Source organism: Dasypus novemcinctus, chromosome 4 (assembly GCF_030445035.2).
Source record: "Dasypus novemcinctus isolate mDasNov1 chromosome 4, mDasNov1.1.hap2, whole genome shotgun sequence".
NCBI classification, from domain to species: Eukaryota; Metazoa; Chordata; class Mammalia; order Cingulata; family Dasypodidae; genus Dasypus; species Dasypus novemcinctus.
The window spans coordinates 38,751,760-38,768,639 of NC_080676.1; the positions used below are offsets into that span (position 1 = coordinate 38,751,760).

At 36.3% G+C, this 16,880-nt stretch overlaps 1 protein-coding gene across 5 annotated transcripts in view; it reads right to left on the reverse strand.

Moving 5' to 3' along the window:
* The window catches only part of ZBBX (zinc finger B-box domain containing), a 173,611-nt gene that overhangs the window by 106,018 nt on the left and 50,713 nt on the right, over positions 1-16,880 (reverse strand). For all 5 annotated transcript variants that reach the window (XM_058295228.1, XM_058295229.1, XM_058295232.1 and 2 more), the window contains one exon: positions 278-436. In XM_058295228.1, coding sequence (XP_058151211.1) covers positions 278-436 — 159 coding nt within the window. The remainder of the gene's footprint in view (positions 1-277; positions 437-16,880) is intronic.

Genomic DNA, 16,880 nt, shown 5'->3' on the forward strand with positions numbered 1-16,880 from the left:
CCCAAATACTCATTCAATTACTGACATGGTGGAAATGCACAGAAAGCCACATGGTCAAAAGATCATTCATCAAAAAGATCAGTGTTCAGTGGAATCAAAACGGTCTCCTTGAAATGATTTTTATAGTCAAGATTATTTGTTTAATAAAATCAAATCCCCGTTAAGTAACAATGTAATAAAATAAACTGCAAAACTCCACCGATGTAATTAAATATATGAATGACTATCTCTTTGATAACATGTAACAAAATGGTCTACTATATTTTCCTCAGTTTACCTCAGAGCTGCTCCCCTGAAGAAGCAGAGATTTGGGATTATGCTGAGTTTTACTAATCTCTTTTGTAGAATGTTTCTCGCCTTTGGATTCATGTGGATTAACTTCCCTTATAAACCGATGGGCAATATCCAATACACTGGATACTATTTGAGGTTTTGCCTGTTAAAAAAGAAACAAGACATAACTAAATAACCTAATATGTCAGCTTAAGTAATTACAGATACACTAAGTGATATTTTCAGTATTCTACAAGTCCTAAAATTCAATCATTTTAATTTAATATTTAAATATACAAATTGACATTTTATTAACCATATAATAGTCACAGCTACCATCTCTTTAGAGGTTGGTTTGGGTCCATACTATCCTAAGTATCTTTAACAACATCATATCAATTATTCTTAAAGGCAACTTTAAAATACAACTGTTTTTATCTCTGTACTGGGGATAGGAAACTAAAGATCAGAGAATTTAAATAGCTTGTCCTTGGTCATAGCTGAATGGATGGCAGAGGTGGGAAGTAACCCCAGGTGTAAATAATTCCAATGATACATAGTCTTTTCACTATCTGAATCCAATAGATAGATGTGTATTTTTGTGCCCATGATGGCTAAAAAAGCAAATATAGCTAATCTACCTAGGAATCTGAGTAAGCAGTAATGAGGATTGCTTGATAATTAAACATCTCTGGGAAAGTAGTATATTCAAACAGGCAATGAGGAAATGCTTCTACCTAAATTCCCTAGTGAAGTTCATGTTTTCCACCTTTCACGCCTTTGCTCATGAGGTCCCTCACAGAGAAGGTCCTCCTTTCTCTACTATCTTCTTTGCCTGGCAGACTCTTACTTCTCCTTCTGGCTTTACCCCAAGTTAGTTCCACAGGTATAGGAGCCCTTCCCTGACCACACATTGGCTATACAAGCTGCCCATTCTCTGGGTCCCCTTAGTAATTGGAGTGGAACTCAGAGAATCAGCCTTTACTGGATTAACTTTACATCCCCTTTTGGTATCTGTCTATTGCATCATAAAACATAAGCTCCCATAAAGAAAGACGATGTATTTTTAATCTTTAAGTCCTCATGGCTAGCACAGGTGCCTAACAAAAAGCATACGCTAAAAAATACGTGTGTATTTATAGGTAGCAGGAGGGGAGGGGCTGCAGGAGTAAAGTCAACGATGGAGGAAAGGAATTCATAAAACCTTTCATACGCCTTTAGATTGGTGGCAAAGAACAGGAAAATCCTGGGAAAACTCTATTATCAGAGGGATCCCCTATCAGCAACTACCCTGGTCAGCACAAGGACTCTTAGGGAAAGACTGTGAATCCCATCTGAAATTGAACCAGACCCCTGGGGGAAGATCTAGAATCTTCACAGACACCATGAGAACCTGGCATTAGGAAGACAAGAAATAGATCTTACTTCTCAGCAAATGTACTCAAGATGTAGGAAGAATTCAGCAGGAATTAATTATTTTGTACTTTCTCATAGAAATACTATATCTTAAAAGTTTAATCTAGTTACCTATTTAAATAGCTAAAATTACATTGAAAATTTCAGTTATGACCTTTTGTTAATCTATTATGATTCACTGCAGTCTGATTCTAGAATAAATCAGTGAATATCAAATTAACCAGTGTTATTTCACACTGAATTAATAAATTATATATAAAAAATGGCCTGTGCATACATAGTGCTGTCAGTATATGAACCTATTGTATCTGTCCCCAATTTTTCCAAACCCCATCAAAAATCCTATAATAGGCCTGTATAGTCCCTATTTTTAAAAATTTCAAGCCATTTGTAATGCTTCATCCTTCCAGAAATACCTTTATTTTAAGCAGTATATTTAATAGAGTAATCCAACCTAAGCCTGATTTTATATTTCCTAGAATAAAGAGCTATGGATTCCAAAGGCAGTTAAAATAACTTATTTAATTTTACATTTATAAAAACACCAAAAATAATAGTATTAATTTTGTATAGAATTATTAAGGCAGAAATATCATTCATATATATATATATATATATATATACACATATAATTTAAATAACCCCAAAGATTATTCAAGCCCTAAAATGAATCCTGCTTTCAATACACCAACAATATTATTACAATTTTATGTACCATATCGAGACATTAAAAGGGCAAAAAATGTGACTTTCCTCCTAAGTTACATTTACTACTAATAATAAACATCATGGATAACTAATAAAATGGAATTCTATAACTAAAGATCTTAAAATCCTGTTAATTCAGTACATAACAAAATGCCAATGAATTGGAATTTTCTTTCCTAGAACATCTGAAAACTAAATACCACTTTCCTTGAATGTAAGAGAGTGAATGCTTTATTTTTCTTATTTTAAAAACCATCATACAAGGAAAGGGAGTACATTTTGATCCCTAACACACAGATGAGGAAATAGAAGCTCAGAATGAAGTTTAGTTCAAAGGTAAATGGCCAGAAAATTGGAGGGTTTGAGTTAAAAATCAAGCTCTCCTTTCTTCTAGCCCAATTCATTTTTCCAAATGAACTTACTCTAGCATTAACACAGAAAATAAGTTTTGCTTTTGGTCTTCCTGAAATTCAAAGTACTAAATCTCATCTCTAAACACTTGCATTGTTCCTCACTTAAAAAAAAAAAAGGTTAATTCTTCAACCAGATTTCACAAACAACCATAGTAAAAAAAGGTCCCAAACACAACTCTGTGATTATACTAAAATCCACTGAATGTTCACTTCGGATGGAATATGTGATATATGAATATATCTCAGTAAAAGTGCTTCTGAGGATCCTAGGGATGTCCAGTCACCACAGACAAACCAGAGAACTACATGAACTCTGTAAAGCCCTCTTGGCAGGCTCTAGCTAGGAATACATGAAATTTTTCCACTATAACATAGTTATACTCATTTATAAATCCCCTAATCATGATTCTTCTGCTTCTTTTATTTGAATCTATAATTTACAATTTACTCGTTAAATTTATTTTTCAAAGACTTAAAGCCTCCAGATAGTTCCTATGCAGGTTGAGCCCTACAACCCAGCAGGTATGTGCCCAACTCACACTCTCCAGTTTTTTCGGTCTGCCCTGGACAACTAATAGAATGATGCTGATGGACCCACCCCAGATATCCTGAAAGCAAGGAATATCTTCAACTGCAAGGAAAACAATTCCATTCCTCTGCCCCATAATATCTATGTCCTTCTCATCCTGAAGCAATCAAAGCAGACATCATCCCAAATCCCTCAAGCTTGAGAAATGAACAAAAAAATAAGAGGGAAAGTGTAATCACTGACTAAAGTGCATTTACTGTTATTGTAGTTATTATTTTGTGTTAACTGAGTAATTTGTAACAATGATATAAAATAATTAAATAAAAAAGTAGGAGCAGATGTGGCTCAAGCACTTGAGTGCTTGCTTCCCACATGGGAGGTCCTGGGTTCAGTTTCTGGTGCCTTTTAAAGGAAAAAAAAATAGACAACAAACAGACAATGGGCAAAAAATAACAAGCAGACAATGAGCGTGAACAAGCAAAAACAACAAGCAAATAGAAAAGGGAGCCATCTTGGGGGAGGGGGAAGCAAAAAACAAAGCAAAACTATAATTCTATATAGAGCAGTCTATACAGAGATCAGATTTTTTCTTATTTTTAATTGTTTCTGTCTGCTTATTTTTGTGTTTACCAAGCACTAGAAAATTGAAAATAAAACAGATATTCTCCTTCCACTTATCTCCCAGGTCACCTACATAGTGGCAAAAAAAAAAGTGAAATTTGAAAAAGTTAAAGTTTAAAGTATTCAGTAATGGAATTATACAATTATATACTCAAATAGTTATCCATTTTCTCTTTTGTTTGCCTATAAACTTAAACTATCTTTTAACAAAGGTATAATATATAACAGAATCATTAAGATTGGAAATTCACCACAGTTCTATAGAAAAAGAATGAATGCCAGCCAGTGATTGGCCTATGTTCCATGTGCCATCAAGGAAATTCACCACATTATCCTATATAACATGCTATTTTATTCATTAAAATGTCTAAAACAAATTTTCATAAAACTTCAAAGTTTCTAGATATTGAAAATTAAATAATATCACATATACATTATTTGCATCTTACTATTCTTTACACCCAACCTTTCACATCCACTCCAGATCAGAATCAACAACTAATTGCTGGACACTCACTCCTCTGCACCTAGGTAGGTGCTCCCTTTGAATCTGGGTGGAGTTATATGATAGTTACAACTAATAAAATATAAGCATAAGTGATGAGTTTCACTTCTAGTGTCAAGGTGGTAAGAAGGACTGCCTTCTCTACCCTTTTTTATTCTTCAAACTTCACAATAGGAGTATAGTGACTTTGGAAGTGAAATATTGAAGATGGTGGTGTTACAGAGTAAAGTCCCCAAATCACCATTTAAGAAGGGAAAATGACAGTGCTACAGAGGACTAAGGTAAACTGTCCACAAAAGAAATAATTTTTTGTGTATCTTTAAAAAAAAAGACAATAAAAATCAATAAATTTTTTAAAAAGAAAAATAATTGATAAATCCTTCTCAAACCAACAGCAAAAAAAATTTGTTCTTTAACAGACATCATTAAAAGTAAAAAGATAAGACATAGACTGGAGGAAATATTTGCAAATCATTTATCTGTAAAGACTTTTAGGGGGAAACCGACTTGGCCCAGTGGTTAGGAAGTCCGCCTACCACAGGGGAGGTCCACGGTTCAAAACCCGGGCCTCCTTGACCCGTGTGGAGCTGGCCCATGCACAGTGCTGATGTGCACAAGGAGTGCCCTGCCACGCAGGGGTGTCTCTGGGGTAGGGGAGCCCCACGCGAAAGGAGTGCGCCCCATAAGGAGAGCCGCCCGCGCGAAAGTAAGTGCAGCATGCCTAAGAACAATGCCACCCATGCGGAGAGCTGACACAAGAAGACACAACAAAAAGAGACACAGATTCCCGTGCTGCTGACAACAATGGAAGCGGACAAAGAAACAAGACGCAGCAAACAGACACAGAACAGACAACTGGGGTGGGGGGGGGGGGAGGGGAGATAAATAAATACATCTTAAAAGACTTTTATACAGAATATATAAAGAAGACTTTAACCTCTATAATACAAATGACCTAATTTTAAAATGGTCAAAAGATTTGAATAACCTTTCAACTAAAATATAAAGTTGGCTAAAAAGCACATGAAAATATGCTCAGCATTTTTAGTCATTAGGGAAATACAAATTAAAAGCACAATGTGATACCACAACTCACATACTTGAATTGCTATAATCCAAAGACTGAAAAGTTTTGGTGAGGACATGGAGAAAACGAAACCCTTATATGATGCCAGTGAGAATGTAAAATGGTACAGACACTTTGGAAAATAACATTTTTTCTTAAAATTAAATATATACTGACCTTGAGATACAACCATTCCACTCCTAGGTATCTACCCAAGAACAATGAAAACATAACTTCACACAAAGACTTTTATGCAAATGTTCAAAGCAGCATTATTTTAACAGCCAAAAAGTACAAACAATCCATATGTCCATCAATTGATTACTGGATAAACAAAATGTGGGATATCCATGCAATAGAATATTATACAGCAATAAAAAGGAATGAACTACTACTGATATGTGCAACAATATAGAAGAATCTCAGAAGCCTTATACCCCCTGAAAAACAACAGACATATAAGACAACATAAGAATTATTCCATTTATATGAACTCTCTAGAAAAGACAAATCTATAGAGACAGAAAGCAAATCAGTAATTGCTTGGGGCTTAGGAGTGGGATCATGTATTGATTGGAAACGTTTTGGGCAAATCTATGTTCTAAAACTGGATTGTGGTAATAGTTGCACAGCTTTTTCAATTTATTGAAAAAGAAATCATTGAACTGTAATTATACTGTGTATTTCATGGAATGAAAATTATATCCAAAAAAAAAATAAGTTTGAATCTTTAAAAAACTAAATATTCAAGTAGCTTTCTGTGTCATTACGGCTAACTGCACAGAGACTTTTATTAGGATGAATTCACATTTCCCAGTAATGTCCATTTCTCTGGGTAACTTCTCCCTGACACACAGCATTGCTTTTTCCCACCAGTCCCACCAAGGAAGACAATTACCCAACATATTTATGCCCCCTTGGCCACAGTTCACTGGACAAGAAGTTGCTAGCTAGTCCACGTTCCTCTCATGAGAATTTGGAATTAGAGTCAATAAAGGACATTCAATTTCTATGTAACAAATGCTGTACTTTGTAAATTCATTATTCAGTAATTATAGAAAAATAATAAAGTCGACATACAGAGAGAAAAAATAAAGTGGAAAATGGAAGAAAGAGTGCCATCAGGGCTCCCACAGCTTTCCAACATCCAGTAGTGATTCTTCCTGTAATTCAGCTACATCATCCGTGACCCCACTCAATGAGACATTTTTTTTTGCTCACATTAATGTAAAGAGTCCTACCTAATACAAGGACAGCTCTTTACAACTGGAGAAAGAGGATTTACAAACATGGGGAGGGGTTTTAGGCTTTCACAATCATTAAAGAGAATTGCTGACATTTAGTGGGTGATAACCAAGTTTAACAAATGTTCTGAAACGTGAGGGATGGTACAGCTCAAGAAGAAAGTTCTTGTCCAAAATACTAAAAGCATTCCCACTGAGAAATAGTAATGTGGACCTAGCCCTGAATTCGCAACAATTTAACTCCTTTAAATTAAAGAAATCTAGTAATAATAATCATAATCCCACCATAGTAAATATTTCAAGTGAGAAATGGAGGTTCCTCCCTACCTATGATTCACATTCTCCAGGGGCATCAACCATTAACAGTTTATTCAATATCCCCTGCCGTCTGTCCTCTGTCTATGCTTAGAGACACATCTGGATATGCAATATACATGCAGTGCAAAATGCATTATCTGTCACTTAATAACAACTGTCATTTTAAATAAGAAACAAATGAATGATTGAAAGATATTGTTATAACTGGCCATATATCATTAAAATACTTTCAGACTTTATAACTTAATTTAAAGATAATTTACTTTCCATCTTCTAAATTAAAAAAAGTAAAATATAAGTACTAATAGCAATGGGAGGAGAAAGGGGTTAAAAATGAATAAAATTACTGGTGCAACTGCTTTATGCTAAAAAATATTTTAAAATCAAATGAAAACAGTCTTTAGGGCACATTGTAAATCACTGTAGGAACAAAGCTTAGACTAAAGCCAAAGAATATGATTTACTGCCAGCATTTCCAGAATCCCCCACATCCTTCACTACACTGTGTGATGGTAGGATTTCATCTGGTTACTGTTTTAAATTCTCACCGGAATTTTTTTTTCACCTTAGAATGATATTATCTCTCAAATTACAGTCTAGAAGAATTCATCATTCTGACAATGCATCATTAATCAAAGTAAAGAGGGTTGATATTTTATAGCATTTTGAAATGGATGGCACCTCTTAGAAGTTAAGGTACAAGAGTAAAAGTTTTAGTTTAGTTAGAAAAATGATATATTTTATGGTAGTGTCAGTGCTTCAAAACTCCAACTACCATCATCATCCAAAACCTTGAGCTATCCAGCAATAAATATTAATGACCATATTGACAAAGACATGCCTCCTTATGTGATCCAAAAGTTGCAGTTCAAAGAAGTTTACAGATAGTTAGGACTTATGCTACTTCCAAAGTTTAAAAACAAAAAATAGGGAATGTCTACTTTTATAGTGTTACCTTGCATTTATTTTTCAATTGCAAAATTTAAGATAGAAGAGATTTATTGTAACCATAGACTTGCACCAAAAAAAATTCTAAACTCTGCAGAATAGTTCTGTTATTTCATTTGAATTTGCTAGGCAAATAGAGATAGAGGTAGAGATACACACATACTGTGAGAAAAAAAATTGTATAACATCAGAATTTCAGAAACATTTTTATAAATCCATTGGTTGCAGTACTTGTTGAATATGGTTGGGAATTGTATTACTTTAACTATAAAATCATTTCAAGAAGATCAAATTGTGTACTAATGGGATTTTTTTAAGTGCTTATATATAAATAATTTGAGGGGCCTGGCTTTTGAGAAAATACTTTCCTCCCATAAAGAGAATATTTTCCCAAATACAGTTTGATCTCATTCTTTGATGTGAATTACCACATAAGCAATTGGAAAATAGGGTAATGATATCAGTATAATTCAGAGGTTTTATTAATTTTAAGGTTTTCTTTTCCATCCCATTTGTATTTTGAAGCAATCAGGGCAATCTTCTCACAATTAAAGCCAAATCTTAACAATTTGGAAGCTATACCAAAAAAACCTGAAAATCTATAGAAATGCCTTCCCTTAGTGCAAGCACTGACTGTTTTAATGGCTTAAAAACCCATGCATTTCAAGAGATTTGTAACAGATACTCTCCAGTTCATTGGACTCAGCCAGGACATCTATTAATAACAAGGAGATGATGATGTACAACAAATATCTCAAGGAACAGAGAGAGTCTACAACTGCAGGCAAGATAGTCCCATCCATCTGCCTTATGGGATCTAAGTGCCCTCTCACTTAGAGGTGGAGAGGACATCACCATCCCATAATCCTCAGGATTGGAGAATGAATGATGAACTAGAGTAGCCTTCCTGGTATTCTACTATAGACTAATTGTGATTCTAGCAAAGGAAGGACAATTATCATTGATCTAGAGACAGTGGACACTAAAGGTTTTGAGAAGGAGAGGGAAAAATAGGTGTAATTTGGGGGCATTTTCAGAACTCAGGAATTGTCCTGAATGACACTGAAATGACAGATATAGGCCATTATATATCTTGCCATAATTTACAAAAATATGTGCGAGAGAGTATAAATGATAATGTAAACTATAACCCATGCTTAGTGGCACTATTCCAAAATGTACCACACTAATAAAGGATGTGGTTAATGTGGGAAAATGTGAGAGGGCTAAGGAGCAGGGTATATGGGAATCCCCTATATTTTTTATGTAACATTTATGTAATTTAACTATCTTTTAAAAAAATTAAAAAGTGTATTAAAAAAAAACATTCATTCAACTAAGATACAGTATCTGGAAAAACTGTGAGTGCAAATAAAAAAGATGTATACTCTCCCTAAATTAAAATAATAGATTAATAATAGAAGCAACATCTTGATCTATACATTTCATTTTTTTAGTATTTGTAACATGTATTTTTTACAATTTTTTGGAATTTATTGAAGTATATCACTCATACATAAGCATACATAAATAATAAGTATATAATAATAGTTGTGAACTTACAAAACAAACATAAATAGCATTATACAGGACTCTCATAACTCACCCTACCACAAATACCTTGCACTGTTGTTAAACATTTTTAACTACTGATCATAGAGCATTGTCAAAATATTACTACTAAACAAAGTATTTTCCCCCAACCCACCCGATTATTATCTTTATATCATTTATACATGAACATACATAAACAATTAAGTGTATAGTAAAAGTTGTGAACTTACAAAGCAAACATGCATAACATCATACAGGGGTCCCCTACATCAACCCTCCACCAACACCTTGCATTGTCATGAGATGTTTGTTATAAACATTTACATTGGTGTATTTTTTCCCCAACCCACCCTGTTATTATTTTTTAAATATATTTCTTATGACAGAAGTTGTAAACTTACAAAACAATCATGCACATGTGCAGAACTCCCAAAAAACACCCCTCTATCAACACACCACAATGTGGTGGAAATTTTGTTACAGATAATATCAACAGATTGTTACCATGTCCATACTGTACATTTGGCACACATATTCCATACTGCCCCATTATCAACAGAGAACATCTTTGGCATTGATGTAAGAATATTATATTATTACTGCTAACCACAGTCCAAGGGTCACTCCAGTTGTATTTTTCCCATGCTTCTACACATACCCACCATCCTGCAGTAGTGATGTACATTTGCTCAAGCTCACAAAGGACACTCTTGCATCTGTACCATCAACCACAATTCTCATCCATCTCTTGGTTTACTGTGCTATTCGGTTCCTAGATTATTCTCCAGCATTCTGTCAACTGGCATTTACATACCTAAGTTACCATTTTCAGCCACATTCCCATTCATAAACTAGCTGTTACTCACTATTTATTACCATCCACTCTATATATTTCCACACTTTTACAGGAGAGCTAACTAAAACTTCTACATACATTAAGCATCAGTAGTCCATCTCAGTCCTCTCTTATCTCCTTTAGAACCCACCACCTACCACCAGTTCTTGAAGATATTTCCCTACATTTTCATCTAGAAGCTTTATGGTTCTTGCTTTTATATTTAGGTTTTTGATCCATTTTCAGTTAATTTTTGGATAAGGTGTAAGACAGAGGTCCTCTTTCCTTCTTTTGGCTATGGATATCCAGTTCTGTGAGCACCATATGTTGATTGGATGGTTCTGCCCGAGGTGTGTGGGTCTGACAGGCTGGTCAAAAAAACCACTTGACCATGCATGTGAGGGTCTGTTTCTGAACCATAAATTTGGCTCTATTGGTCTATGTGTCTGTCTTTATGGAAGTCCCATGCTGTTTTTACCACTATAGGTAGATAATATGATTTAAAGTCTGGAGATGAGGAATCACTTTTCCTTTTTAAGATGTTTCTGGCTATTCAGGACCCCTTACCCTTCCAAGTAAATTTGATAATTATGTTTTCAATTTTTTTTAAATGCTGGTGGAATTTTTATCAGGATGGCATTGAATTTGTACATCATTTTGAATAGGATTGACATCTTATGATATATTGATAAGATGATATCTTATGATATTTATTCTTCCAATCCATGAGCACAGAATGTTCTTCCAGTTATTTAGGCCTTTTTAAATTTCTTTTAACATTGAGTTGCAGGTTGCTGAATACAAGTGCTTTACATCCTTGGTTAAGTTTATTCCTGACTACTTGAGTTATATCTGTCATATTTTATTTTAACCACTCTTCCGACACTTTCAGTTACTTTTCTTGATATACTCTTCATTTCTAGAGTCTCTTCCAGGCCTTTCCCTCCTGTCTTCTCTTTTTAGGCTCTAGCACACCCTTTAGTATTTCCTGAAAATCTGGTCTCCTGGTAAGAAATTCTCTCAGTTTCTGTTTATCTGTGAATATTCTAATCTCTCCCTCATTTTTGAAAGACAATCTTGCCAGAAATAAGATTCTTGGCTGGAAGTTTTTCTATTCCAGTATCTTAAATATATCATACCACTGTCTTCTAACCTCCATGGTTTTTGGTGAGAAATCAGCATTTAATCTTATTGGGTATCCCTTATATGTTATGCATTGCTTTTCTCTTGCTGCTCTCAGAATTCTTTGTCTTTGGCATTTGGCATTCTGATCAGTATGTGTCTCGGAGTTGATCTATTCAGATTTTTTCAGATGGGAGTATGCTGTGCTTCTTGGACATGGATATGTATATCCTTCAATATGGTTAGTAAATATTCTACCATTATTTCTTCAAATATTCCTTATGCCCCTTTTTCCTTCTATTCTCCTTCTGGGACACCCATGACACATATGTTTGCATGTCTTTTGCTGTCATTTAGTTCTCTGAGACTTTGTTCAATTTTTTCCAAGGTTTTCTTTAGCTGTTTTTTGTATTTCCCCTTTCAGAGGCCATTTCTTCAAGCTCACCAATACTTTCTTCTGCCTCCTCAAATATGCTATTATAAGATTTCAATTTTTTTTTACTTTCATTTATTGAACTTTTCAATCCCATAAGATCTGCCATTTTTCTATGTATGCTTTCAAATTCTTCTTTGTGCTCATCCAATGTTTTCTTAATATCCTTAATCTCTTTAGCCACCTCATTGAATTTATCAAGGAGATTTGTTTGAACACCTATGATTAGTTGTCTCAACTCCTTTATGTCATCTGGAGGCTTATCTTTTCTTTTAACCATATCTTCCTGTTTCTTGTTGTGGATTGTAATTTTTGTTTGTGTCTTGGCATCTGGTTTACTAGAGTCTTTATTCTGGATGCAGTTTTCCTCTTTAGTTTAGGGCTTCCTGCCCTTTCTCCCTTGCTGCTTGTGCAGTAGGAGCCAAGGATGTAGTTGGTGCTATAAGTGGAGGAGGATAAAGCTGCTTGCATTGCCCCAGAGACCAGTGAAGCTTCTCCCAACTTTCTCCTTTGCCAGGGATAGGGAAAGAGTCACAGCTGTGTGGGATAATCCAACTCATGCAGGCCTAGACAGTAGATGCCCAGAAAGAATGATGAAGTTTCATGCCCCTTTCTCCCCTGCCTGGGTCGAGGATGGAGTTGCAGTTGTGGGCAGCAATCTATGCAGTGCAGGTCCAAGATGATCGACGTTAGACTTACGATTATTCTGTCTGTGCCAGTCAAATGTACTTGTAGTTATCTGGATAGGCTGGTACAGGGCCCACCAGCCTCCTCCCAGCCAGATGTGGGCTTGAAGTCAAGCCTAGAGCTGCAGGCCAATCTGGGTGAAAGAAACCGGTTCCTACCCTCACTGTGATTTTCAGTTAGCTGGGCCTTCCCTCATGCTGGTGGTGGAGTTAAAATGGCAGCCACAGCCTCTTTCCAACATGAACAGATTCACACCCCAGCTATTCCTAGAGTTATACCTTAGCCAGCCAAGTCTACTAATCAGTAGCCGAAATCGGTGGCCAACCATCTCCTCCTCTGCTGTTTTTGGGAAACGGAGCTTCCAATTCCAGCCACAGAATAACTCCTGGGGTGGCTTGTGTTGCCAAAGTAGGATAATCACCAGCCTCCCTGGCTTGGCTGGTAATTTCGCAGAGAGGCTGGCACAAGTCCTCCTGCTTCCTCCCTGCCAGAGGTGGGTTTGGGGCTTAGGCTAGAGTTGCAATCTGATCTGGATGGAAAGAAACTGGTCCCTACCAGCATTGTGATTTTCAGTCTGCCCCGCTACTCCTCGTGCCAGTACTGGAGTTAAGACAGTGGCTACCAGCCTCTTTCTGACTTGGACAGGTTTAAATTTTAGCTGTTCTTAGGATTATACTTTAGCCCACTGAATTTACTCATCAGTAGCTGAAGTTGGTACCCAACCATCTCTTAATCTCCTGCTATTGGGAAGTGGAGCTTTCGATTCCAGCCGTGGAACAGCTCCCGAGGCGGCTTGTGCCTCCTGTGGAGGATGGGCAGTGGCCTCCACGGTGTGGAGCGCTCTATTTACATATCTTCTCTGTAGATGAGCAGTCTCCTCCTTCCATTCCTTCAAGCAGGATACTCTTCTGGTCTCATGGAGCCCCCAAAACAGGTGCTTCAGCTAGCTCCAGATAGCTCAGGGGTTTACTAACTGCCCTGTAGCAGGAGCTGACTCTGAGAGCAACTTACTCCACCACCATCTTGCTGGTTGTCTAGACATTTTATTTTGATGATCTCTGTTAAAAGTAAATGCCACCAGGATGTACATCACAGAGAAGAAAACACAAATGCTCAGGTCGTATGTGCTAGTGTCCTTATTAGGATTGCTACTGCTTTTAAGGGTCTGGTTACAAAGTCCATAGGACTTAAGTGGACTTCCCCCAACCCTAATTTTCCATAAAGGACTGTCATTTTAGGTGGGTGAATTTTCAGAATAGGGAGGTTTTCAGGATTCATATATCATGTCATTGCAAAAATAACCATATATTGAAGGATTATGCCTTTATTTATTAAAAAATTAAACTTCTAAAATAAAATTCTTCAAAATATTTCCTTAAGACTTACTTACTCAGGGAAGCCTCTACATATTATCTTGAAAGCGTGTTTCTAATTATACCTTTCACTGAATGCACAGCACGATGCTAGTATAAGGATTCCATTATCTAAACCTAATAATAACAAAGCAGATTAAATCTCTCTGAATTTAAATCTCTCTTCCCTACATTGATAGGGAAGGCTAGCTACACAAAGCAGATTTCAAATTCCTCAAATTATCATGGATCCATGACAGGATCCAATAAGCCCATTAAATGCCCACTTAGTGAAAATATCTCTGCAAAGTAAAAGTAATTTATTTAAAGATATTAAATAATTTTGAACATGCTAATTCATTAATCAAGGATGAAAAAGAGCTTTATCTTTCAATTTTTCAACATCATTAAAATATATCAGAATTGTGGGAAGATGGCAACAGATTAGGCAGACAAGGCTCGGGTCTCTCACAAAAACACAGGAGAAAGAGAAAAAAAGCTGCTCAAGGGACTTGTTTTGGGGGTCAGCAGACCAGGACAGTACTTCACAACTTTCAGAAGGGAGAGGACAAAGAGACAAAGAAACCAAAACAACAAATGGTGAGTTACCAAACCTCCTGGCAGCTGGGAAGGTTTCCCTGTCCCCCCACCCAAGATATTAAGCTGGGGTAAAACCCCTGGTACACTGAAGCTGATTGACAGGGAAACAGATATCGTCCTCCTTGCCAGCTGTTACAAGGGAAAAGGGAGAAGGGAAGGGAAGTCAGAGGGCTTTTCTTCAGTGAATTTGGCCAGCAGAATCTGCTCTGAATCTCGGATCTGATCAGAACAAAACAAAGGAAAATGAAGAGAGGTGTGTTGATGAGTACTATCTAATGGCCAGTCTGGAAATTTCATGGACAAAACTGCCTTTTTGTCTTTCTGTTCTCTAACTTCTGGGAGAAAATCTGTGCCCCAAAGTGAGTTCTTGGCATGATTTTTTAAAAACTAATCTAGCATGATTTTGATAAATAAAGCTGGGCAACCTTGAAGACTTAGGATAAGTTGAACCAATTATCAAAGAGCTGTGGAAAAAAAACAAAGCAATAGGCAAAAGAGAGAAATTGGCCAATGACTAAATTCATCAACATATTCAGATGCCTGAACATCAGAAAAAATTACAAGCCATATTAGGAAACAGGAAGAGATGGTCCAGCCAAAGGAACAAACCACATATCCTGAAGAGATACAGCATTTAAGACAATTAATCAATGATAACCACACAATTCTCTTAAATCAATTTAAAGAATTGAAAGAAAGTATGACTAAAGAGATAAAGGATATTAAGAACAGACTGGGTGAGCATAAAGAATAATTTGAAAGTCTGCAAAGGAAAGCAACAGACCTTACGGAAATGAAAGACATGATGGATAAGATTAAAAATACAACAGAGGCACATACTAGTAGGTTTGAAATGCTCAAGACAGAATTAGTAATCTTGAAGACTGAACATGTGAACTGTAAAAGACAGGAGAACAGAAAGAGAATGGAAAAAAATGGAACAGGGTCTCAGGGAATTGTGACATTACAAAATATATGAATTATCAGTTTCTCAGAAAGAGAAGAGAATAGAAAAGGGGCAGAAAGAATATTTGAGGAAATACTGACTGAAAACTTCCCAACCTTTATGGAAGATATAAATATTGGTATCCAAGAAGGACAATGCACTCCGAACAGAATAAATCTGAATAGACCTACCCCAAGACATCTACTATTCAGAATGACAAATATCAGAGATAAAAAGAGTATTCTGAAAGCAGCAAGAGAAAAGCAAAGCATTACATTCAAGGGACCCTTGATAATATTAAGTGCCGATCTCTCATCAGAAATCATGGAGGAGAGAAAAAAGTGATGTGATGGATGTAAGGTACTGAAAGAGAAAAACTGTCAGCCAAGAACTCTCTATCCAACAAAGCTGTGTTTCACAGACAAATAAAAACTGATAGAATATGTTCCCAAAAGACCAGAATTGCAAGAGATACTAAAAGGAGTGTTGCAGCCTGAAAGAAAAAAAACAATGGTGAAAGATTTGGAGAAAAGTGTAGAAATGAAGATTATTAAGAAGAATAGTAAGCAAATTTGGCTCACCTGATAGAGCGTCCACCTACTACATGGGAGGTCCAGCATTCAAACCCAGGGCCTCCTGACTCATATGGAGCTGGCCCATGTGCAGTGCTGATGCATACAAGGAGTGTCATGCGATGCAGGGGTGTCTCCCGCACAGGGGAGCCGCATGTGCAAGGAGTGCACCCTGTAAGGAGAGCTGCCCTGCAAGAAAAAAATGCAGCCTGCCCAGGAGTGGCACCACACATGCGTCAGAGAGCTGATGCAGCAAGATGACACGACAAAAAAGAGATGCAGTTTCCCAGTGCAGCTGACAAGAATACAAATGGACACAGAAGAACACATAGCAAATGGACACAGAGAGCAGACAACTGGTGGGGGTGGGGGGTAGGGAAGAGAAATAAATAAAATAAATCTTTAAAAAAAAAAAAGAAGAGTACATTAAAGGATAAAAAGTCAGACAATAATACGATGGCAAAAGAAAGCCAAAGGTCAAAATGGATGCAGTAAATAATGCCTTTACAGTAATAACATTGAATGTTAATGACTTGAACTCCCCAATCAGAACACATAGACTGATAGAATGGATAAAAAAATATGAGCCTTCTATATGTGGCCTACAAGAGACTCACCTCAGACAAGGACACAACCAGGTTAAAAGTGAAAGGTTGTAAAAAGATATTCCATGCAAATAGTAACCAAAAAAAAGAGCTGGAGTAGCAGTACTAATATCAGACAAAATAGATTTTAAAA